Here is a 26,025-nt window from a genome sequence, read left to right on the forward strand (position 1 = left end):
TTGTCCCCAGCAACACCCCCTCCCCCAAAAGGGCAAAGAAAATGTCCAATGTCTAATCTTAGAAGTGACTTTCTGGAGACATCTGACTGCTGCTTGATGCTGATGACCTGGGTTTCTCGGAGAGGCTCCTTTTCCCACTTGGAGATTATGAGCTCCGTTCCTCTGGGCTCCCAGCTCTCAGCTCAGCCAGCCTGTCCCTTGTCCCGGTCACTGAATGATGGATGGGGTGGGAGAGGTAGGGCAGGCCACTACAGAACATTCCGGCTCCGACTGCTCCCTTTGGCCCTCTGAGCACAGCCCCTTAGTTGTCCCATCAGGGCATCCCAGCCCACCTACGGCCCGCTCTAGGGATGCTCAAAGGGCAGGTACCAGGACATGGCAGAGGGGGCCGGGTGACAGCTGGCAGAGAGCACAGTGCCTGTCCTGGGGCTGGCGCTGGTAATCCAGGGCCATCCCTGCACTCCCCGGTGAATGCCCAGCAGGCTGGGAGATGATGTCCTGGACCAGGCAGCCGGAGACTTGCCAGGTCTCCCCTCCTTTCCCGTGTGGCCCCATTTGCCCTCCCTAATATTACAGGTCCCGACTGGAAGCTCCTAACACCTCCTACTGCTGTGAGGCTCTCAGACTGCTAAACACGTGCGTACCACTCCTGCCCCCCTTCCGGGACCTACTGTGATCCGGGACCCAAAAAGCCCAGCCTCGGAGTCCCCGTTCCTGGGACGGCCCATTCCAGAGGGCTCACGGTGCAGAGCGGGGAGACACAGGGCATCCATCCAGCCTGGAGAGCCAGCAGGTGGATCAGAATCCCAGCTCTGTAGATGTGAGTTCTCAGTTTTCTCACCAGAAAAATGGGATCATAATAACCCGCACTTCTCCGCACCTCACCTCTGCCTCCGAGGGGTGAGCTGACAAGTAAACGGAATAGGAACAGAGCACAACACAAGGAAGATGCACGATAAATAGGATAATCATTATCAATGATTTCACTGCTAATGATGAACGGAGGTCATGCTCTTTGAAGGAGGACAGGAGCATCTGTCTGGAAGGAATCGGGCGGCAGAGCAGACGGCGGCAGAGCAGACGACGGCCGAGTGTCCGCAGTCTCCAGGGAGGGATTCCGACATATGTTAGTGGTCTGGCTGGCATCCAGGCCTTCCATTTAGAACAAGCTGGACAATGGCCTATCGCCTCTCCAGCCAAGTGGTACTGGCCTGCTCTCCCTTTCTCCCTCGGATCCCAGGGATCTCCCGAAAGGAGATAAACCGTCTCTCTCTCTGGAGGGTACGGGGGGTTAGGGGAATTTCATCTGTCCCCTTGGCCCAGATCTCAGGAGGAGGGAGGGACAAGCAGAGCAATGATGTCGCCCAGGCCCACCCAAGAGCTGGAATCCGCTCAGAACACGGCAGGCTACGGTGTCCTCCGGCCTCTCCTCCAGAGCTCGGGGGACATGGGTCCAGCCTCCTAAATCAGGTGTCATTCTGTTCGGTGGAGCGTCCCACATGCAGATGAATGGTATGGGACCCCTATGGCTTGTGGAGGGAAGACGGGGAGGCATGTGGAGGGCCAGGCATGGAGAACTTTCCAGCAAACGCAGGACCCTTCTCTGAAGAGCAGCTACGGAAGAAGCTTCTTCCTCAACGCCGGCCCATTACGTCCGGGTGGGCTCTGGGCCAACCTCACCCAGGAGAAGCCGGATGGGAGCCTCAGGCTGGGGTTTGCGAGAGGAACACCGTCCTGCCTGCTGGGAGAGTCCGGGCTCAACAGGACGCCTGAGCCTGGGCTGGAGCCTCACCCACCACACGGACCGTCCCGACTGTCCTCGGCAATCCGGCTGCGCGAGCCTCACTTCTCGTGTGGGCCCCTCTTTTGGGCTCCGGGTCGGAGCCGGGGGTCTTCTGCACGTGTCCCAAGAAATCTGCTTTCTGGTTACGGTTCTGGCCACAAAAAACCACTTGTGCTCAGCTTTAAAGAGAGGGGCAGGTGACAGGGACCACCATCCTTGAAGCTTGGACAGAGACGGGGCAATGGGCAGGGGGACGAGCGTGCCGCATTCTGAGGATGGTTAGACTTCTGCCTGTGGAGGAAGCCAGAGCTGGCCCTGGGTCACACCATGACATGGGACCTTGGGGAATGGCCTCTGTAGACCCACAGCCTGGCTTAAATGAGGCCTGGAGGTGCCATCCCAGCCACTGAAGGTGGCACGGTGTGGCCGAAAGAGGCTGCCTCTAGAGGCAGAGGGTCCAGCCTCAAGTCCCAGCTTGTCACATTCACACTGTGTGGCCCTGGGCAAGTTACTCTGCTCCTCTGAGCTTCTGGTTCTCCATGTATAGGAGCAACGATGCTGTAAGGTCATCGTACAGATTAAACGTGCGCGTGGGGGTCTAGCATGGCGCCTGGACGCAAGGCTCAGACAGCGCCTCCTGCCGGTTACCTAACGTCCACCCTAGAGCTCAGCTGAGGAAGGCAGGAGGGACAGCACAGCGCCCCCTCTGGCTGGAAGCCCGTCCTTTACCCTTCAAGGGACATCTATCCTCGCTGTCATCCAGGTGATGGGGGGAAAAACCAGATCAAAACACTGTAGGAGACTGGGAGGGAGTGACCCTGAGCAGGTCACTAGAATCGCCCAATGCCAAGGTTGGACAAGCTGGGCCCTAACCTCCAAGCTGTGTGTCTGAGGCCCTGACCCAAGAGGGAGAATCCTTGAAAGTTGAATTTAACTGGCCTTTATGCCAGGGGAAAAGAAAGCCTTCATGAGGGAGAACCCCTGCGCCCAGAATTTCCCAGAAAACCCCTGGCCCGATAGGGCTGTCCTAGCTGCTCAGAGCCGGGACCACAGGCTCCACCCCTTCCCAGTCACAGCACACTGAAGCCCCAGAGCCCCGACGGCCATCACCACAGGCCATTTGCAGAGCAGAGAGCGGTCACCTGCTCTCTACGGGGCTCTTTTGGGGATGTAGGGTCAGAAGGTAAGGACTCAGAATATCTGGGCTGCACTGACCCCCACAAAGACGCCAAGCATCACCTTGGTCCCTTTCCACCCCAGCTCTGGACCTCCTCCTTGAGTTCTCATGAGGACACCTGTCTCAGAAAGCCCTTGCTCATGGGGCGCACGTGGGGGGCTTGAGACAGGGAAGGGTTTGCTCGAGAAGCATCTGGGATGACCAGCACGCAATGGCTGACCACCCAGCCCAGCCCAGCCCCCGTCCCTTGCCACCCTTACCTTGTCCTGCCAAGAGCACGGCCCTGTCAGTGATTCCAGAAGGAACCCAGGCCGAAGGTCCCCCATCTCTTCTCCCTCTCTGCAAAGGTCACGCCAGCTCTGCACTCATGGCCTCCACTGGAGCTGAAGCCTTCGTGGGTGGATGCGTGCACGGCTGCAGGGACAGACATGACTACTAGGAGGTGGCTGCCGTCTGTGGGCGCGGTCTGGGGATTGGGCTGCTAATCCTGTTTTTGCAGCAGCTCAGCACCAAGCCCGCAGACAAGTGGCTGCCTCAGGACAATTGAGATGTCCCTTTGCCTGTCATCAGGAACAGCCATGTCTCCCGAGACCACCGGGACACAGTACACCTTTTTGCAATTGTCCTTAGACAGCACCAGGGCTTCCCACACAGTCTTTTACGTTTCCCCACCACAGAGGGGAAGTTTGGACCATTTATTTTCTTTTGCACAGCACGGGGAGAAAGCAAGGACAGCACTGCTCCTGGCCCGCCGGTAAGGGAGCCTGCCTGTAAAATTCCCCCACTCTGTTCGGCACAGGGCAGCTCTCTGGGGAAGGAGGCTACCGGGCGGAAGCCTTTCCTAAGGACAGAAGTAGAGCAAGTCCTTCCCCATGCTGCCCCCTCCCCCAGGGCATGCCATCCTGGGCTGGTCTATACGGGAGTCTCCCTTCCTGGCCAGAAACCACCCCCACTCCCTCAACACCTCCCCCCTCGAGCCACTGACTTGGAGGAAGGTTAAGGAGGCTGACTCGGACAGAGCACATCGAGGTCTGCAAGAGAACGTGGGAGCCAGACCCAGTGTAAAATGCAGGTGTCTGAGCACCCTGTGCACCCCCCTGACCCCAAACAGCTTCCAGACGCTCTGTGCATTCTCTGCGAGAGCAGCTGAGAAGCAGGGATTTGCTTAAGAGAGTGCTTCACTGGGGCCCGTCCCCCTGCTCTGACAGTGCCAGTCACGTGCCCTGTGATCACGGGCAAAACGGGCAAATCGTGCCTCTCCCTCCCGCTGTCAGAAGATCAGGTGGGCGTGAGGCCGCCATCTCTAAAATCCCTAAGTTCTCAGAGAGGAAAGAGCATCTGCTGGCGGCTGGTCTGAACTCGACCGCTCTGCCCAACTATAGTCTGAAGGTCCTTCTTCTCTTTTGAAAAAGAAGAGCAGGTCTGCTTGGCCGAGAGCCCCCCACCCCTGGAAATCCTACCCCATCACCAGTCACCCCCTGTCCTTGGATTTCCTCATCCATCTGGGTCTCAAAAGGGGCCAAGTGTCTGGTGACGAAGGTGCCCTGTCCACGTCAAACATAGAACATTCTATGGCCCAGGTCACACCACCCGTATTCCAAAGGGCTGAGTGGGAGACCACGGCTGGGCTGGAAACACTCCAGTTCCGACGGCTGCTCCTGCCGGGCACCCCTCACACCAGGTGCAGCAACTTGGCATAAAAACAAGACACGTACGTGATTATTTACTGCCAGCAAGCGATCGTCCCACCACGTCTGTATTTCACACCTAACCGGCTATTTCCTCTGGTCTTACGTTCTTGGAATATAGGTTCAAAAAGTCCCCACTTGGCTCCTTGCGAAGGCTTTGCCCCATTGCACCTCTGGGGGCCGGAAGTTCACATGCCCATGTCTTCTGGATCAGCTTGATCACAGCCCAGAACACTGGAAATCGGGGCTGCTTGGGGGAACTCCTGATGCACGGTCGCTGCCCCCGGAGAGGCCATGCGCGCGGTCAGAGCTCCTGGTTCCGGAAGGTGGGACCAGCCAAAGGCCAACTGCACCAGTGTCCCCAGCAAAGCCTGGCCCTGCTGTGAGCCCAGCGCGGGCTGAGCCGGCTCGGAGCTGGTGGGCGCCCCGAACCTCAGAAGGTGAAGGCGTACACCACCCCAACCACCACAATGTTCCCCAGGGTCGCTATGATGGCAATCCAGAGCAGGACCGCATCGTTGGAGGACCGCGGAGACTCCTCCGGCTGGCCCTGGCCACTGGAGGCCGCGTGGACGTTGGTGGAGGAGTTAAAGAGGGAGTACTCCGTGCTGAAGTCTTCGTTGGGCGAGTCCATGAAGGCGCCTCCCATCATGGGCAGCTGCAGAGAGGGAGAGAGAGAATTAATCTGGGCACATGGGGCTGGAGAGGAGCCTGATCGGGTCTGGTCTGGTCAAGGCACCGGGTGCTGGGACACAGCATCTCACGGGCTCGCCTCCTGCTTGTTATCATGGATGGTGCTGCTACAAAGGTCATAGAGATGGTAACGCTTGGAGGAAGACGCCCTCGTGCCCATTTCGCAGATGGAACCGTTAAGGCACACAGCTCGTCCACAGCTGTGAGCAGTCCCTCCACACCAGCTTCCTTCCTCTTTGCAAAGTCGTGATACTCAGCACAGACCGTTAAGGAAAGAGAAAAGAGGAAAAAGAAAAAGTGAGACTCAGCCTCGCTGCGTTAGGATAATGGCTGCTAACACGGTGATATTTCTCTTCCGCACTTTTTTCAGTGTGAGTCCGTATGTGTGTGTGAGAGAGACGGAGAGAAAACATGTTTAAACACGTGGTTTTATATAAAATTCTGTATAAAAATTCCATCAGAACACCATTTTACACATTGTATACTATTCAACCACAAATAAAACCCCAATTTAACCATCCCCTACAACTGGAGATTCAGGAATTTTTTTTTTTTTTTGCTTTTATAAATAATGAAGTCGGGGGTGTCTGGGTGGCTCAGTTGTTAAGCATCTGCCTTCGGCTCAGGTCACGATCCCAAGGTCCTGTGATCGAGCCCAGCATTGGGCTCCCTGCTTGGCAGGAAGCCCGCTTCTCTTTTTCCCACTCCCTCTGTTTGTGTTTCCTCTCTCGCTGTGTCTCTTTCTGTCAAATAAATAAATAAAATCTTGAAAAAATTAAATAAGTAAGTAAGTAAGTAAGTAAGTAAATAAATAAATAAAGCAGTCAGAACGGCTAATTAAGAAGTCAGGAAATGGCAGATGCTGGCCAGGATGCGGAGAAAGGGGAACCCTCCTACACGGTTGGTGGGAATGCAGTTGGTGCAGCCACTCTGGAAAACAACACGGAGGTTCCTCAAAAAGTTGAAAATAGAGCTACCCTACGACCCAGCAATCGCACTACTGGGTATTTACCCCAAAGATACAAATGTAGTGAAAAAAGGGGCACGTGCACCCAAATGTTTGTAGCAGCAATGTCCACAATAGCCAAACTGTGGAAAGAACTTAAATGTCCATCAACAGATGAATAGATAAAGAAGATGTGGTGTGTATATATATACAACGGAATACTATGCAGCCATCAAAAGAAATGAAATCTTGCCATTTGCAATGACGTGGATGGAATTAGAGGGTATTATGCTGAGTGAAATAAGTCAGTTAGAGAAAGACAATTATCATATGATTTCCCTGATAGGTGAAACTTAAGAAACAAGACAGAGGATCACAGGGGAAGAGAGGAAAAAATGAAGCAAGATGAAACCAGAGAGGGAGAAAAACCATGAGACTCTTAATCTCAGGAAACAAACTGAGGGCTGCTGGAGGGGAGGTGGGCGGGAGGGAGGGGGTGGCTGGGTTATGGACATTGGGGAGGGTATGTGCTATGGTGAACTCTGTGAATTGTGTAGGACTAATGATTCACAGACTGTACCCCTGAAGCAAATAATACATTGTATGTTAATAATAAAAAAAAATTTAAAAATAACGCACCGATCGAGATCCTAGCTATCCCTGCACTTGGGCGTACATATGTGCTTCTACGTGCATTTGTCTTCATTGCCGCAGACTCCCGGGCAGGGAGCTTCTGAGTCAATGGGTACGAGCACTTCAGAGCTCCTGGGGCACAGGGACGCGCTCCGCAGAAGAGTGATTCTAACTCCCAAGCCTCACATACAAGGATGGCCGCACGTTCGTGCTCCAGAGGTCGGAGTAAAGGCTCCAGGTTCCAGGCTAGGGGTGGGGACATGGGCTGCTCAAAGGAGGGGGTGACCCTCCATACAGCCACAAGGAGACCTTTCCTGCTCCAGGTCTTCTGGGCCCTTCCAGAACGCCCCGGAGGCTGATGTCTCCAGGGCTGGCCCCCGCATCTGTTAGGCCCACGGTGTGTGTTTTGGATGGCACCAGGGAGAATGAACGTGAACAGTTACGCTCTCCTTCTGCACACACTACCTGAGCCCTTATTACCACCAGCACGGAGGCCCGGCCACACCCAGGGGGTGTGCAAGAGATTTCAAGACTCACCACTTAGCTCTCCTGTTGGAGGGACCACTGTATCCCCATTTCACAGATGGGTAAGCAGAGTTCAAGGCTACATGGCAAGTTCATGGTGGAGTCAGGGTTGAGAGCTTCTCGCTCTGCATGCAGTCACCCCGACTCCGGGCTCGGACTCCATGTTGGGGCTTGTTAATGTCAAGATCACTGTCCCCAGGAAGTCTTGGACCCCAGGGGTGCAAATCGGGTGCCACTTCACCCCCCCCATTCTTCCGACAAATAAGTTTGAAGGGTGCATGGATTAGGTTCCCGGGTTCCAGACTCTGGATACAGCAGCAAGCAAGACAGACGTGTCCACACTCCAGTAGGGGGATGAGAGCAGGGAGGAGAAAGAGAGGTCAGAGGGGCACAGGGAGGGAGGAAGACAGGGAGCACATGTGGGGGGAACGTGAACCATTGGGATCGATGCAGGGAGGCTACTTTCGGGCAGCTCTGTGCTTGGCCACCCACATCCCAGCAGCCTCCGCAGAGCACCTGCTCGGCCGAGAAGCGCGGCCTCTCTGGGCTCGCTCAGAGAAGCCCGACATTTCATCCAGGACACAGTTCTGCCCTTTATCTGGTGGGGACCCACCAGCTATCACAACCTGGGGATGCAGGGACAGCAGGGCCCCTGGGGATCTCGGAATCAGCCGGGGCCCAGCCTGGGGGGCTGCTGCCCACAGGGGCATGCTCACGGCATGAAGATCCTGCCAGCGCTGCGTGTGTATGTGTGTCCCTTCTTACACGTCTATCACGGTTTAGCCGTATATTAAATTAAGACGTTGAGTTCAATGAACATGTTTAGTGCGTGTGAGTAGCTATCAGGACGAACACAAGTGAGAAGACCAATTGACATGCATCCTATGAGAAGTACAATTAAGAGTTTAAAGAAGCGAGCCGGGACCCCCTCTTGGCCCCAAGCTGGTGATGCAGATGGGGTGGGTCACAGCCTCATCAGGCATAGGCAGCCCGAGGGGGGCTGAGGGGCTGGCACGGCTGGGCGGGCGGTGGAGCCTCTGAGTCCAGGGCCTTTCCATGAGACCCATTCCTGCTTTGGGTCTCAGCCAATGGTCCTCTCCCCTGGAGCCCTCCCTCCTGTGTGCCCCATCCTCGCCTCACGGCCTCCCGTCCTGAGACACAGCTCCTCCTGTCTGCTTCCCCAGTGGCCTGGAAGTTCCAGGAGGCGGGACCAGATCTGCTTATTCTCCTCATGGGGTTCCAAGAGCATTGCACAGGTATGGTATACAGTGGTGCCTAATAAAAACCTGGCTGCTGCTGATGAATGATGGCCTCTCTCAACTCAAGGGCTGTCACTCCTACGTTGGCTAACGGTCTCTCTGGCCTCTCCCGATGGCCCACACGTCCACCTGCCACCTGCAGGGTTCACGGAGGGCAGTGGGTTCCTCTCCCCCAGCCCCCACCACAGCTGGCACTCCGGGCACCCCACAGCCTGCCCTTCTCTAGGGTCTTCTTCTGGCAGCCCATGGCGGAAGCAGGACTGTGGTGAGGCCCCAGAAACTCTGCTGGTAGCATCTTAGTGGGGGGCTCAGGCCAGGACTCCCCATGCACCTGGACTTGGTCTGCAGCTGCCTCCCCTGGACCTGCTGGACCCCCCAGAGTTAACCCATGTTCCAGTCCTCTGCCCGTGGCCGCCTCTCCATCCCTCTCCCCCAGCCAGGGCCCTGCTGGGTTTCTGGGCAGAGGCCCTCCCTCTACTCCACTGTGTGGGGGACCCACTGCAGTCTGGGGCGAGACCTGTGCCCCCCTCATCTCTCTCTGGGGTAGGGCCGGTCTCTCTGGGTATTTGCATCAAATCACTGGGAAAAAGGAGGACACTGGGCAGAGCTTCTGGGCGGGGAAGAGAGAGCAGCCCCAGAGAGCAGGGCACATGGCCCTGCCGCCACCACCCTACCCTGCCCAGGGCCACTGTGGTCCACCGGCTCTCCACCCAGCACCCTTCCACCCTGCTCTGCTTCCTGTGCTCTGCTCCCCTGCACGTAGTTGGTGTCCCTGCGTTAGTTTCCTGTGGTGGCCTTAGCGAGTTGCCACGAATGATGACACACATTTATTCTTTTCCAGACCCAGAGGTCGGAGGTCTGACATGGGTCTCCAAGGGCTGCCATCCAGGTGTTCACTGTGCTGCTGCCTCTTCTGGCTTCCAAAGGCGTCCACATTGGCCTGTGGCTCCTTCCTCTGTCTCCCAAGCCCGCACTGTGCTATCTTCCAACCTCTCTCAGATCCTCCCTCTTCCCCAATATGGGGACCTGGTGATTACCCTGGGCTCACTTGGATAATCCAAGATCATCTCTGATCTCAAGACTTTTTTTTTTAAGACTTATTCATTTGAGAGAGGGAGAGAGAGCACATGGTGGGGGAGGGCAGAGGCAGTGGGAGAGAGAGAGAATCTCAAGCAGACTCCCCGCTGGTCATGGAGCCCGAGGTGGGGCTCAATCTCTCCACCTTGAGATCATGACCTGAGCCAAAACCAAGAGTCAGATGCTTAACCTACCACACCACCCAGTCGCCCCTGATCTCAAGATCCTTAACCTTAATCATACCTGCACAGTCTCTTTGCCCCGTCAGGTAACCTCTCCAGAGGCTCACCTAATTGGAGGTTGGTCTCCGCTACACAGGGAACTCTCTGGAAAGTAAGCCTTGTAACCTACATACCTCAAGCTATCTCGGCCCCACTGTTAATGTAAAAAAGGTGACAAACCTGACCCTGTGGAATTAATGACCTGACGTCAGCAGAAGTTCTCCCCACCAGCTGTGCTCCATCAACCCAGTCCCACAGACCCCCTCAGGGGGACAATGCGTTCTCCAGACAGTGAGCTCCCCTCTGCCCTGCATCTGCCACAACAGAGAGCTCGGCACTGTGCCAGGGACCACGGCTGTTGTCAGATCGATACTGTCCCTCTGAGGGTGGGGACAGGGGTGGGTTCCAGTTCAAGACAGACTTGGGGGTGAATCCGTATAGTAAAGCCAGGTGGGTCCTTCAACCCACTTGCCTGTAAGTAGTGAAGATAATTCATTGTCTTCAGTGGAACCAGCAGGATTCTTGCAAGGAGGAGATAAAAGCATAGGTGATAAAATGAGGCCCAAGACAGTCACTCAGTAATTCCTCATATTTTCTCCTTTTATCGTTCTTTGCAGAAATTCAAAACCAGGAGCTTGCATGCATCTCTTATCCAACTGCTTAAGCCGAAGGGAGGGAAGGGGGACCCTGGCGTTTCCAGATGTGCATTTTATGTGAACCATTAATCAGGCACTCTCTTGCAGGTGCAACAGACCGCCGCCCTGCTCCCCAACTTATGTTCAGGCTGAGAGATGCTCCAAGTATGGCCAGGGCTGTCATTTGATCCATCTGTCTAAGGTGTTTGGTTGTTCTGATTTTTTTTTTCCCTTTGTAAAACAGAGTCCACATTCAAAGTGTCCATAGATGTGAAAACAAGTTTAAATGGCGAAATCTCATGAATAGAAAACAACAAACAAAAAGGTCAGCCTCAATTGCATTATTGGGAAATTGAAAACGGCTGACCAGGAGGACTCATGGTCAGAGCGACGGGCGGTAGCTGGAGTCACCCCAGAGACAGATGGTGAGAGAAGCATCTGGAAGGTCTCTTAGAGATGCCCCTCCTCCCCTACCGGGTGACAACCAGGCCTTCTCACTTCAGTGGGCAGATGTGGTCACTGGCCCCCTGGAAGTGGAACCCTTGGATGAGGTTTCAACTCAGAGCAGATCTGGGGGTGAAGACTTCTAACTTCCCACCCTGCAGAAGCGAGAGGCCCATGGAGGCAGAACCAGATCCCGGGCATTTGAGGCTGAGTCACAGGGTGGGGCGTTGGCAGGAGGAGCGGGGAGCTCGTTTCCCCAGCAGAGGAGGTGGTTACAGCCAGCCGGCCAGGTCAGAAATAAGCCCATTGGCTTGTTAAAAAGGGGACACAAGCACAGGTCAACATTCAAGGTCCTTGCTGTCGATCAAGGCTGCGCTTCCTGACGGTACCTTTCAGGAGAACAGGAGCCTTCCTGGTTTCCCGCAGCATCCCCAGGGCCCAGAACAGAGCTGGTGCTCAGAAGACAGAGGGGAAGCAAAGGAATTCCAGGTCCATCGGCCAAGAATTCCGAAGGCACGCTGAGCCAGCGCTTCCCGGCTGGGTGATCCGGGCCCACTACCTAACCTAACCTGTCCAAGCTCAGGTTTCCCTCGGAAACCCAAGGGCAAATGCCAGACACTGCGTCCCAGATGAGGGCTGCCAGGAGTGGCAAAACGCTGTCTGCGGTGGGAGGTGGCGAAGGGGAAGTCACCAAATAAACTCAGAGGACATTCCCAGCACTAAAAGCGAAGTCAAGGATGATAATGTGGGGGCCAGACTCAGCAGTGCACCTGTCCCGGAGGAAAAGGGCGGGAGCAAAGGAGACTGGTTTTGCCCATAACATTTTACTCTAAGAAAGGATGAGCAAACAGGATGAGCTATTAGAAAGAGTCTCTTCCGGTCACTGGGCACTCTTCAGTATTTTCAACCTCTAATGTTAAGGGCAAGGCTTAAACGACAGGAGTGGGTCACAGACAGGGTGGGTTCTAATCACCACTGCGGGCTGGCGGCTCCCCTGGGGAACCCCGGCCCTCGGTGCTGGAGACCAGAACGGTGTGGAAGGGTTCCAGGAAAGTGTAGATGTGCGGGCCCCAAGGTTCCAACCGTGGAAATTCACATGGTTCCCACCCCATCCCCCTCTCCCTGCACACAGCAGAGCTGCTGCGAGGAGGCCCGGGGAGGAGGCCCGCCTCCGGGTCCCCATCTGTTCCTGCCAAGAAGAGGGAGGTTAGATAAATCTCCCCTAGGCTGGGCCTCTCCAGAGGAAGGCACAGAAGATGCTTTCAGAGGAAAATCTTCAAAGAGATGGCTCTGGCAGAAGTTCCCAAAATAATGCCCACGCTTCGGGGGAGGGGACACCAGAGACAATGGGTGTTTGTTGTTGGAGGCTCTGGGAAGTGGGCTTGCTGGCCTCGTGCTGGGTCCCACCAGACCCTTCTCTCCACGAAGGCCGTCCAGCCGCAGGCCCCTGCAGCATCTCAGCCACACATAGGATCTGATCCTCTCCTGGACTGTGGATTTCAAAGCTAAACTTAGACAAGGGTAGAAACATCCATACTGTCCCCATCTCCAGTGGGTGGGGACACTCTAGTACCTCTTAACGGCTGACACACCTGGCCCTGCTTCCCTCTCTGAGCCTCGCTTACCTAGGAGCTGTTCAGAGGAGTGACGGCCAAGGCCAACCTTGGGGCTCAGAAGCCCTCGCCAGACTCTAAGAAAGCCAGGGTCATGTGTAGACGGTCCTCAAGTGAGGGTTGCGTGGTGAGGGCTGGGAGACAGGCCCTTGGGTAAAATCTGCAGCCCCTCCCAGTGCAATCTGAATTTCAGAGAAACAATAACAAAACCATTTTTTGATGTAAGTATATCCCAAGTATTTCACTGGACCTACTTAGAGAAAAAAAAATCTTACTGAAAAATGATCTGACATTTAAATTTAACTGGGCCTCCTGAATTTTTATTTGCTAAATCTGGCAACTCTGCGTGCGGCCACTCTGAGAAAGAGCTGCAATTTCAGAATTTGTGTGAGGGGCCACGCCCTCGGGTCTGTCTCTCCAGAGCCTGCCATCTGTAGCCAGGCCTCTCTGGGTGACCTCGTTCCCTGGAAAATTCCAGGAGGCCTCTGGCCGACCTACAAACATTATAAAGCCAATTTCTTCCCTTAGTACCTTCTCGCAGGATCTCTGTGGTCCAAATATAAAGGCTGGACAGCCTGGGAGTGCCATCCATCCATTTATTAGTCATTCAACAAACACTGAGGGCCTACTGGACACCTGGAGGCACTGGACTGACTCTAGGGGTTCCCAGGGGAGACCCTGAAGGGCTTAACATTTAAAATGAATACAGATAAGCTCTCAGCCATAAAACAGCATTTAGGGCACTTTAACAGAGATGAGAACCAAGCAATGGGGTTCTCACAGCATGAAAGAGGGCAGGCTGTTTTTAATCGCTTGAACCAAAGAATCAGGCACAAGGCTGAGCCCTGTTTCTGTTCCTTTTTGGCTGTGTGCCTTGAGCCAGTGACTGACCCTCTCTGGGCCTCTGTTTCCTTTCTGTCCAAGGAGGATAATAGCAGGGACCACTCTGTAGGGTGCTGTGGGACTTAAGTACCATGTCCCGGCTCTAAGGAGCCAACACCCGGGGCCCCTAATTGTTAGTATCATCCCCGCTGTCATCGCTGGGCGGGCACAGAGCCAGGCCTGCTCCCCTCTCATGGCCTCACCGTCGTGGGGCTTTTGTGATTTTCTCCATTTTCCACCTTGAAGACACAGGCGCGGTGAGCTTCCTGGCATCCTCCCTCCTGTCTTCCAGTGTCGAAAGCTAAAGCCCTACAGAACCCCCCTCTTTGTAGACAGAGGGCAGGGAAGAGGGGCTCCCGGGACCCAGAGAATTTGGGGGGATCCTTAATTTCTTTCTCTTTTCTCTCTCTGGCTGCCCTGGGGCCAGTCACGGTTGCCGGGTGCTCTTCTGTGGCGGTGGTGGGCAGTGGCAGGGACGGGGGACCTAAAGTGTAAGACAAAACCCTTCTCTCTGTCTAGAGGAACTGAAGAAAGGGCCCTTGCAGTTTGAGATGTGTCAGGGAGTTAGTTCTTATCCCTCATCTCTCACTCTCTTGCTCTCTTGTCTCCTGCTTTGCCCTGAAGGCATCGTGACAGTTCAGACCTGTGGAACACACAGGGCAATAAAGTCGACAGACTCCCAATTGGAGGGTTAGGGAAGAAGGTCCCTGGGAGCCAAGGAGTATCCCAGGGGGAGAGAACGCAGAAAGGATCCCCTAGTTCTGCGAAGAACCTGGTCACATTCTGGGCTCGCTCTGGGCCATACAGGCATGTGAGCGACCCAAAGAAGCCTCATGAAACCTTGGATAAGTCCAGACGCACCCCTGAGAGAGGCCCGTGCTGGACAGAGTTGGACAGCATCGCCGCGCTGTTACCAACGGACCCACGTTGGGACCACCGCTTGCAGAAGGTGGGGCAAAAATCTCCCGAACAAAAGAAATACCAAATGGTCTCACTGACTCATTCTACCAAACACACAAGGAAGAATAATACCAACTCCTCACAATCTCTTCCAGAAAATAGAAGAAGGAAGGTCACTTTTTAACTCTTTTTGTGGAATGTTTCCCAAATCAGGTTAATAAAGCCAGCGCAACCCTGCTACCAAAATCAGAGATATGACAAGAAAAGAAAATGGAAGATCAATATCCTAATTAAACGTAGACAAAAAGTAGAATGAGAGATACTAGCGAACCGAATCCAGCAATACATAAAAAGATAACTGTATTTTTTGTTGCCTGGGTCAACATTCAAAGATCGGTTAATGTAGTTCATTACCCTCACAGAAGTAAAAAGAAACAAAACATAATCGTATCCATAGACACAGAAAAATCATTTGACAAAATTAAACATTGACTCATGGTAAAAATTCTTGGCAAGCTACAAATAGAAGGGAACTCCCTAAGTCTGATCAAGACCATCTACAAAAACCAAAAACCATCACCAAAAAACAGCTTAAAGCTAACATCATACCTAGACTATTAAACAAATCAATTGGTTGTCTACAGTCAAACAATCAACAATTGGAAGGTGAAGACGCGTAGCATTTGCAAGAGATACACAGATCGATGAGACAGAACAGAGCGGCCAGAGCTAGATTCACATAAATATGGTCAATTGAATTAAAAAAAAAACTCAGAAGAAATTCAAGTGAAGAAAGGGTCGTCTTTTCAACTAATGATGCTAGAACACTTGGTTACCGATGTGCCAAAAAGATAAATAAATAAAAATGTTCCTGGAACCTGATCTCTTATATAAAAATTACCCCCCAAGGTCCCACCCTCATGCTTTACACAAAAATTAACCCAAAATGGATCACAGACATAAATGAAAATGAAAAAGTATAATACTTATAGGAAAATACAGAGAAGAATGTCTGTGACCTTGAGTTAGGTAAGCAAAGAATTCTCAAATCCAACACCGAAAGTGCAATTCATACAAGAAAGCATTGGTAACCGAGATTTCATCAAAATTAGAAACATCTCCTCTGTGAAAGGCACTGATAAAAGAATGAAAAGACAAACCATCGACTGAAGGAAAATATTTACAAATCATGTATCTGACAAGGGACTTGTAACCAGAATATATAAAGAACTCTGAAAAATCAACAATAGGAAAACAGTTTGAGAAATGAGCAAAATTTTGAATGGTCACTGCACAGGAGATACGCAGAAGGCAGAACAACACATGAAAACTTGTTCAACGTCATCAATTATTAGGGAAATACAAAATAAAACCATCACGAGATACCCCTGTACGCCTATTATAATGGTTAGTTTTTCTTTTTCTTTTTCTTTTTCTTTTCTTTTCTTTTCTTTCTCTCTCTCTCTCTCTCTCTCTCTCTCTCTTTCTTTCTTTCTTTTTTAAGATCATTACTTAGTTCTGGCGAGAATGTGGACCAGCTGGAACTCAAATATAAGGCAGGTGACAAAGTAAAATGATACAGTCGTTCTGGAAAATTTCGCAGTATCTCATAAGCATACATTTGCCGAACGACTTGGAAATGCACATTCTGGGCATTTGTATTTGCTCCCAAAAAAATGAAAACGTACAGTCATAGAAAAATCTGGGCAAATGTTTACAATAGCTTTATTCATAACTACCCCAAACTGGAAGCAATGCAGATTGTCTTTCAACAGCACAGAATAAAACAAAACCAAAAAACGGCGATACGATCACGCAGTAAAATACTAGTCAGCACGCAAAATAGATCAGCTCCTGACGGACAGCAGCACGGGGGACTCTCCAGCGTGTGAATAAGTGAGACAGAAAAGGCTTCGCACTGTGTGATTCCATCCCCGTGACGATCTGGAGGAGGGAGAAATGACAGGGTGACGGCGGGAACGGGTGTGGGTGTGGGGTGAACAGGAGGGCAGTGGCAGGAAGTGTTTGGGGTGAGGGAGGGGACTGTGGGTTGCGGTCCCAGGACTCTGCATTTGTGAGAACTTACAGAGCTGTATGTATGGCCGGGAGGGGGTGTATGTTGGAAAGGAAATTACAGCCCACCTCAAAGGCCACTGCTGTTTCTGTAGCCCATGGGAGCCATGCAGTGTTCTCCATGCCCTGGAAGGCAGGGGGGAGGTGGGAGGGGCGGGAAACACCGGCATTCCCACTGTACCAGCGGGCCGGAGCTGAGGCTCCCCCTGCAGAACTGGGCTGGGGAGGCTGGGGGAGGCTGGGGAGGCTGCCTAACCTGCATAGGGCCCTGAAGCCTGGGCTCTTTCCACGGCCCCCAGATTTTCCTGCATGTATGGCCAAGGCAGGTAGGGAAACTGAGCCACGTGGTCCATGGCAGAGGTCACTGTGACATCTCCACAGGCTGGCTGAGGGCTTAGGACCCTGACCTGAGGAAGTACTAAGCCCCCTGCTTGTTCGGCCTCCCGGTGGCCGCTCACACCTTTCCTGGACCAGGAAGCCTATCCCAGACCTCTGCGTACCAAAATGCCACCCAACTTTCCAGGTCCAGCTACTATTTCTGGAACCTTCCCTGGAAGTTTCAACTTCCTTTGGTTCTCAGAGCATTTTATTTGTGGCTCTCCTGCCATCTCCCCACTGCCAGAACACTGTGAACTGCATTCCTAAGATACGGGGTGTGTACCCACACACACGCACACGTGCTACCATCCGTCATCTGACCCCTGGGGCTGGTCTCCCTCTGGACATTTGGGGCTTTCATTCCCACAGGCATGGAGCACAGCTCCCCAAAGTTGAGGGGTGCCACCTCCCAGGCCTGGCTACAGGGCTGGGTCAACAGGCTTTCCACTCCCCCGGGGCCCCACCTGGAGGCAGGGCACTGGCTGTGGCCGGCTGGTCAATGGCTGGGGATCCCCACGGGGCTTTGTGGGGAGTAAAAATGGCTTCAGTGGAGTGACGGCAGTAGATGGTGGAGCTTGGGACACTGAGGTTTATGCCGCCAAGTCCGGGGGAGGCTGAAGGGGTTGGTGAAGAAGTCCCTTTAGGAGGCAAGCACGGAGGCCAATGGCCACTGGAGGGAAAGGAAGCAAAAGACCTCACAAAGCAGATTGCACACCCAACACACATGCAAATACATGTTCACCAAAACACATGTGCACACGTGTCCATACAGCATCACTCAGAAGAGCCCCAAACCGGAAACAGCACAGTTGCCCATCAGCTGGAGAATAGATATGTCGACTGTGGCGTATTCACACAATGGAATCCTACACAATGAGAACCATGAGCCACAAACATAACGACCTGAAAAACCCAGACTCAAATAAGAACATACTCTGTGGTCCCATTTATTTCAGCGGGTCTCAACTGGGAGTAATTCTGCACCCCCTGGGGACTTTCGGCGATGTCTGGAGACAGTTTTGATTGTTACAACCGAGGGGGAGGGCGCACTACTGACTACCTAGTGGGTGGAGGCCAGGGCTGCGGCTGACCATCCCACAGTGCCTGGGACATCCCCCCACAGCAGAGAGTGATCCAGTCCAGTATCAACAGCATGTCGACTGAGAAATCCTGATTTTTATAAAGGTCATGACAACTAGTATCTGGTGTCAGATTCAGCCTATGGCTTCTGCTGGAAGGGGTGAAGGCTGGGAAGAGGGACCAGGGTGTTTCAGGGTAGAAGGCTGGCTGTTCTGATCTGGGTGCTAGTTATGGGCGCTCCCTTAAAAAACACCCATCAAGCTGTACACGGTCCTGTGTGTCTCCTACTTCAAAAGTTTTCCTTTAAGAATATGGAGGGAACAACTAAACTTGCCCAGGAATCTCGGATTTGATTTCAATGACGTTTGAGATGGAACCTCTATTCGGAATATCCATAGCTTATGGGATGTTTTTCCCCTTCCCAGCACACGAGGCAGGGCTCAGCATGAGCTCGCCTGTCTGCAAAGTGCAGACAAGAGCATCCTGATGTGGCCATCATCACCCCATACTTGTGGGGCTGCCTGCAGGGATGGAGGGGAGATATGGTGACCCAGGGGCATCCTGAGGGTGGCATCACAGCAGGATGTAGGGCAGGCAGCTTAGTCCCCGGCACGCCTTCAGGTTGGACCTTCAGAATGGCCAATGGCCCAGCTGGGGCGCTTGTCTTCCTTCACGCCTTCCAAAAAGGATGCAGAATCTGCCTGTGGGAAGAGGGAAGGACTTTGCCCAGGGTCAGTCCCTCAGCTGGCAAAGGACAGGAATTGGAAGGTGAGCGTGAGCACATGAGCTTGGAAGTACACGTGTGAGAGAAAGAGGAGGGAGAGGGAATGTACGAACGAGAGAATTCACGTGCACAGGGGAATGAAACTTCGTAATCCACACACCACTTCAGACTTGGAACCCGGGTTACTGGTGACAAGCCCTGGATGTCTCCTCTTCCCAGAGTCCTGGCATTTCTGCAAATATGGTTTGCAGTTTATGTGCCCAAGGCTTCCCCAGGGGGAGAGACGGGAGAGGCTGCGGTGGTGCAGAGAGCCGAGTGAGGACTGAACTGGCCCCAGAGGGACAAGGTGGGCTGGGTTCCTCTCCAGGGACCCAAAAAACAGCCGCTGTCCGTGCTTCGTGGGACACAAACAGGGAAACCAGTTATTTTAAAAATAAATGACCAGGTGAAGAGTGTAGGGTTCTGGGCACTGAGAGTTAACCACCAAGGTAAATGGACAATCCTCGAAGGACTCTCAGAGTGCCCTCCACATGGAAAACCCTTCTTTGGTCAAAGGGCCCATGCCTCATGGGCTTCCGGCCCAGCTTGGGAGCCAGGTGGCATGTGGGCCAATTGTCCTGGCTCAGTACTGAAGTCGACTCCCATCCTGAGAGCAGGGCTCTGGGGCGTGGGGTCTTAAGTGGAAGCAGGACTCCATCTGGCTCTGTGAGATTCCTCCCTGGGACCTGGGAATGTGCTGGAAGAAATGCTAATGAGCACAGTTGTGAAGACTTCTCCTCAATGAGGGGTTTGTGCCAAGGGCCCCATATCAACTTCAGGTTGTGAGAACACAGGTCAGCATGGCACAAGACGGCCTCCCAAATAAAGAGAGCCTTTCCCTCTAAACGATTAACATTTACACCCCCTACAACGTAAGAGAGGCAGCATTTCACAGAGCTCAGCTCAACATCCTTAGTGCCCTTGACCTCCACCTCGCGCCTGATTCACGAAGCAGTGGTCAGTCATCAGCCTCTGAGCCCCGGGCCTTTGAGGACAGTGAAGAGGGATGAAAGCTTCAAAGGCTACCCACCTCCCCAGGCCAGTTGCCCTGGCCCCATGGGGGACACCACGTGTCCCTCTCATGTTACCTTGCTCCTTGACCGTCCCATACCTGCCCTGGTTAGACAGACTGCCTCTCAGGGAGGTGGGATTTCCCCATCTTAGAGATGGTAAAACCAAGGCTTCGATAGATTAGACATTCCAGAAGTTCCAGAGGCTGAATTCAAAATGACTATTGCAGGGTTCCTGGCAACATTCCAGGATGATTCTTACGGAAACCAATAGTCTGAGTATTAGGGGGTTCGCAGCAGTATTACAGGATGATTCTTATGGAAACTATGTCCCTGTGCTCAGCGGCTGGAACAGAAGGTGTAAAGGCAGCAAGGTGTCGGCGGACAGAAACCTCGCACAGAAGCCCTGTGGATGGGCTCTGCGGAGGAACGCGCCTGCGACCTGCTCACCCTCTCCGCGTGCCAGCCGGCTGTGCTCCGGACACCAGCCGCACACTTGCTCCCCTGGAGGCAGAAATGAAGACTGCAATCGGATCCTGCTTCGGTCTCTTTTGGAAGTGGGAATTCCATTTCTCCTCCCCAAGAGGGTATCAGCAAGGGGCTCTGCCTCCTTCTACAGATGTTGAGGCTACAGACCCGAGTCCACACCGGCCTCGGCAGTGAGGCCCCCCCACCCCGACCCCTGGCTTTGAGCTTCAGGCATCCTGCCTATGAACACTCCCCTGGGCATCCCGCCAACACCCCAAACCCCCGAGAGCCCTGTCATGAAGTCACCCAGCCCCAAGCTACTCTGGGACGCTGTCCTACAGAGAACTGGCCTCCAACTTGGCTAATTTGTTGAAAGAGCACAAGGAAAAAGGCAGAACTGCTCTTTCATCAAATCGACCACACACAGCCAGCCACCCACCGGGCTGTGTCTTCCTTCTTGTCAGCTCTGGTCAAGGGCAATGCAGCCGCCCGATGCTAACACTTGCCATTCGTGTTGGCTCCTGTTCACATGCTGAAGAGTTGCTAATGAAAAACAGCGTAGGAAATAAAAATAAAAGCTAATATTTGTGGAGAGCCTGCTCTGCACCAGGGACGTGTTGGGTCCTTTTAGGGCACAATCGCATTTTGTCACCAACAGCCCCATGAGCTGGGTACTCTCCCCATGCCTGTGGGCAGGGGAAGAAAGGACGGCACAGAGTGAAAGGAGGATGGGGAGGTTATTGCCCCACAGTCCTCTCTGTGGCCACAATGATTGGACACCTCCATGAGCCAGTGGATACTCCCTTCTCTTATGGGGTGTCTAAACAGGCCAGGAAGGCAAAGGTGACACTTGGGACACTCACCAAGGTGACAGGGCACCGTGACATCAGGACCAGCACTGAGCACACACAGGGAGCTTCTAGAGTGACATCTGTGTTCATTTCAGTGCCTCCTCGAGGAGCACTGTGACATCAATCTCCTTCAGCAGCCAGGGGTGGCAACGGGTCTGATCCCACACCCTCAGGGACCACACTGCCTGCCCCCCACCTCCTGACCGGATGTGCTGGGTGTTTCCACCCAGCCCCCTCGCTGCTCAGGCAGCCGCCTCTGCTTCATGCTGGACTGTCTGTCCACTGCCTGCGGGTCCTCTCCTGAGTATCTCCCGAGCCTATCCAGAGCCAGCCAGCGGGAATGAGCAGGAATTCACCAAAAGGGGCTGCTCTGGATGCCGTCACTCTATGGTACAGCCTCCATCTAGCCCCAGCCCAGCAGGAGGTGGGTGACTGGGGGCTCAGAGGGGTGTAGTCATTTCCCTGAGCTTGCATAGTTCCAAGTGACTGACCAGGAATCAAAATACACACGTGCCCAACCTCCACTCCCGTCGTTGCTCTAGGCTGCATTACAGCTTTCTCTGCTGGGTTCCCATAAAACTTTGTTCCTACAACCGATAGAACTTTTAATACATCGTCTTAGATTTATGACTTTACATGATATTTATTATATTATTGTACTATGTTACATTAGGTGATGTTATGTTGTATTACATTTTTATAGTTCGCGGTGTACTAACATGTTATGTCACTTTATATTATGGTTAGCTGTGCACTTGAATGATGTGACATTACATAATGTTACATTATATTCCAGTCGGCTGTATCCTAACATTATGTTATTTTGTTGCAGTGTGTGATGCTATCTTAGATTACATTGTATTATAGCTGTGAACTAAGATTACATCATAGTACATCGTTAAGTCCCATTATAGTAAATTGTATTACAATTAGCTGAGTTCTGATCTATCTTTCTTAGGGAATGTGAGCTTCCTCAGAATAAGAACAGAGTCTAATCTCCCTTTGGATTCCCAGTGCCTAGCATGTCAACTCGCACATAACATTTTATTTAAAAGAACCTGCTCAATCGGTGGCTGTACCTTGTGCTATTTGAGATGATATCTGTAGGATGCATAAGGTTCTACTCGTGACTAAACACGTGTAGACCCAGGAAAAACCTAGGACCTAGGAAAACAAGGATATTTTTGGCAAGGCTCAGAGCACTAGTGAATTAAAAGGAAAAAGCAAATTCACCACTTTTGAAACTGTTGCCATAGAAACTCAGTACAACACAGCAGGAGGAAATGCTGGCTTGGTCAGAACACACATCAACTCTGATTACCAGTAATGGAGGGAACGCTTGCCTTGGGGGACAGAAATGCCAGGCGGCGGGGCTCCAGGGCTCCCAGGACCCTGTCCTCCATGGTGTGTTCATGGTCCTCCATGAGAATCGGGGGGCAATGCTTATTTTGAGGACACTGGCTGAGAACCTGGAGGAGAAGCAGCCAAGACCTGTTGGGGATGCTGCCGTCTTCCCTGGTGGCACCTACCAGCCTCTCTAAGGCCCAGGCTTCCTGGGGTGGCAGGGCCGCCACGCCTCTGTTGGTTCAGCTTCGAAAAGCTCCTGTCACTATCACTGGGTATGAAAAGTTGAGCACACCCAAAACAATAGGGAGTTTTAAAGTTTTCCCCCTAGGAAATAGTGGGCAAAACATGTCTTAGGTTAGTACTTATTCTCATTCACGAATATCTTTGGGATGATTCAATAGTGGGACTAGTCCCCTGTGTGTGCCCACATCCTCCTGACCATACTAAACTCCCTTTCCCTGGCGCAGTGGACTTCCAAGACCTTTGGGCGAAGCCTGGGAAATTTGTTTGTTCAACTGGTCATTCATTCACTGGCCGGACAAAGCAGCTACTACGTGCCAGGGAGACTGGCTGGAAGCCAGAAGTGCAAGGAGAAAAACCATGTGCTCTTTACTTTGGAGGAAGAGGGAGAAAGAAAGGAAAAGAGGGGGGGAGGAGCGGGAGAGCGGGAGGGAGAGAGGGTAGAGAACAGAACTAACAAATGAAATTAACGGGAACAGAGCATCACTCTGTCTGCCACGGCGAAGGCCCTGGAGGGAAGGGAGGTAGGGCCATGACCTACCCAGTGTGCTTACCGCCCTACGCAGAGGCTTTTGGATCTCTTTTCTTTTCTTTTTTTTTAAGGTGAGGAAAGATGTCATTTGAAAGTATTCTTGTCGTTAAGTGGAGGGTGACTATTGCCATAAGAAAAATGTCTGGGTCATTTTTTTATCTCCCTTTCTCTGCACCACAAAATTATCTTCAGTAGTCACTGTGGCGTGAGACAAATGACAAGAACAGAAGCCCAGGCACTCTCCACTGGGGGGGACTATCGGGACCTCCAGGGGAACGTTTTTAGTACACCGGTCTCCTCCCAGTGATGATGGTCCTGGTGAATGTGCCGTGCCCCTCCTCCACAGGGACACCTGTGTCAACAGGAGAAGAGACGGGACACAAGGGAGGGAATGACTAATGTCCTAGGAAGCTTCCAGAAGGTCTCCATGCAGGGGTGTCCCTTGAGATAGGTCCTAATAGATGTACAGAAAATCTGTGGGCAGACGGGGACATTGTTCGTCCACCACTTGCTGATACTGGGAGCTGGGAGCTGGTGAGAAGCAATCTCTCCCCATCTTTGGCTGGCCGCAGTTACCATGTTCGGAAGCTGGCCATTGTCGATCCAAGCTGGCTCAGAACACGTGATGTACATTCACTGGTGTTTCTTTTTTTTCATTTGTTCATTTAAGATTTAGGTGCCTCAGTGGCTCAGTCAGTTGCCTTCAGCTCAGGTCACCATCCCGGGGTCCTGGGATCGAGCCCCACATGGGGCTCCCTGCTCAGCGGGGAGCCTGCTTCTCCCCTGCCTGCCATTCCCCCTGTTTATGCTTGCTCTCGCTCTCTCCCTCTCCCTTGCTCTGTGTCAAATAAGTAAATAAAATCTTTTTAAAAATTCGTTAAAAAAAGATTTATTTGAGAGAGAGAGAGAGCAGGGGGAGGGGCAGAGGGATGAGGAAAAGGAAAGAATCCCAAGCAGACTCCATGCTGAGCAAGGAACCTGACACAGGGCTCGATTCCAGGACCCTGAGATCATGCCCTGAGCCAAATTCAAGAGTTGGACACTTAAAATGACTGAACCCTCCAGGAACCCCTGCACTCACAGGTGTTTCTGCAAACCCTGCTGGGTTGGAAGCCAGAGGAAGAATCTCCCCCATCCGTGTTCATGAAGCCACGTCACAGTCCCTTGCATGGCCATGGGAGGGAAATCCAGCCCATGTGTCGTAAAGAAAACAGGGCCAGAGAAATAAAGGAGGCTGGAGCTCTGGGCAGTCCCTGCCAGAGAGAAAGGCTGGTTCCCAGAGCTGGCACGGAAGCAGGGTCCCAGCGTGGAAAAAGCCAAGTGCCAAAAAAGCAAAGAGAAACTGGGCTAGGACTCTCGTGATTCCTCAGGAGGACCTCAGAGTCCCACTCCTCAGGTCAAGAGTGCTTTTAAAGAGCGGGATTCCTCTGCTACTGACGTTCCCCTTCACAACCTGGTCCTGAGCGCAGCCATCCGCCAGCGGGGGCTTGGCCAGGGGTGAGGAGAGTGGAGAGTTAACTCACAGCTGCAAATCAGCAGGGGCTAAACAAAAAAACCTTCCTGGTCTCAGCTTCCAAACCTCAAACAGACACACCGTGATGATCCCGACCTTCTCCACCTTCCAGAGATTTTGCAAGGGTCAGATGAAATGATTTTTCCTGTTATGTGATGAAAGTCAGAGCTTTACCATTTTACCATGTACTGATGTTTGTTTTATGACTCAGGACCACGAAGATCCGAGTTGTCACCTTTGATCCTGAGTGCACACAGTAGGTCCTCACTCTATGCTCCCAGGCTTGTCTGGGCTAAATCAAGTCTGTATTATGCTCTGCAGGAAACCTGCCTGTTGGAGAGAAATCATCTCAGAAACAAGGCTATATTCTCCTCAAGAGTATTTAGGGTTAACGAGGCTCCAGGTGCCCCAGGAAGGATGTGCTTCAACAGCCCAGGAACAAAGAAAGCGCTTCGATCCTCTGTTGGTCCGGTCCAGTTTCAGCTGAAAGGTTTGGAAAAGGGATGTGGGCCTGTCCCCTGGGTGGTCTGGCAAGGATGCCACTCACAAAAGTGGTCTTGAGGGTACCCGATCGTTACCAGCGGCTGGCAGGGCGCTGGGGAGGAGGCATTTTCTCCTAGAAGACTTGGAAAAATGCCTCCTTTCTAAGTGATAATGACCAGTCCCAGGGTTGCAAAGGTTTAGGGTAGAGATGCACGTGGGGGGGCTATAAAATCAATGTCTGCTTTTGCAAAAGGCAGGGAAGAAAGAAGAAGGAATAAAGGAGAGGGTAATACAAAGATCCACTAATCCTTTGGCTTTTCTTCCTTCCTCTTTCCCTCCCCACTTCTTTTCTTCCCTTCTTCCCTCCTTCCTCCCTTCCTCCCTCCTCCCTTCCCGACTGGGAGCACTCCGCAGCTGTAATGCTCATCACACCGTGGCTGTGGGCTCAGGCCACTCCCCCTGTGGCCATGGACCACCTACTTCATCCCGAGCCCACCTTCTTCATCTGACCTAGGGGACATCAGCCCAGCTGTCAGACTGGGGTGGGGGGAGGGTAGGTTCAGAGACAGTGGCTGCAGGCACTTGATAAGCACAGTGACTTTCTGAGAAAAGCTGAGCGCAGATAACAAAGTGGACGGCAAGGGCTCTGACTTCAAAACATGCCAAGGCTCCGGGCCGGTGGATGGAGGATTTCTCCCCACAGACGTGGATTAACTCCTTATCAGGGTGGGATGTGGTTATTAAGAGAGAAAACCGAGCATCAGAATAACATCCCTTTGAGGATGATGCTGATGTGTTTATTTTTTTAAAC

At 52.7% G+C, this 26,025-nt stretch overlaps 1 protein-coding gene across 1 annotated transcript in view; it reads right to left on the reverse strand.

Moving 5' to 3' along the window:
• Positions 1 to 4,849: 4,849 nt before the first annotated feature.
• CUNH14orf132 (chromosome unknown C14orf132 homolog) overlaps positions 4,850 to 26,025 on the reverse strand; it is a 45,558-nt gene continuing 24,382 nt past the window's right edge. Inside the window, exon 2 of the mRNA XM_032837459.1 lies at positions 4,850 to 5,306. Within this exon, the coding sequence (XP_032693350.1) occupies positions 5,082 to 5,306 (225 nt within the window). The 3' untranslated portion in view covers positions 4,850 to 5,081. The remainder of the gene's footprint in view (positions 5,307 to 26,025) is intronic.

Source organism: Lontra canadensis, unplaced genomic scaffold, assembly GCF_010015895.1.
Source record: "Lontra canadensis isolate GAN:19392208 unplaced genomic scaffold, GSC_riverotter_1.0 scaffold98, whole genome shotgun sequence".
NCBI classification, from domain to species: Eukaryota; Metazoa; Chordata; class Mammalia; order Carnivora; family Mustelidae; genus Lontra; species Lontra canadensis.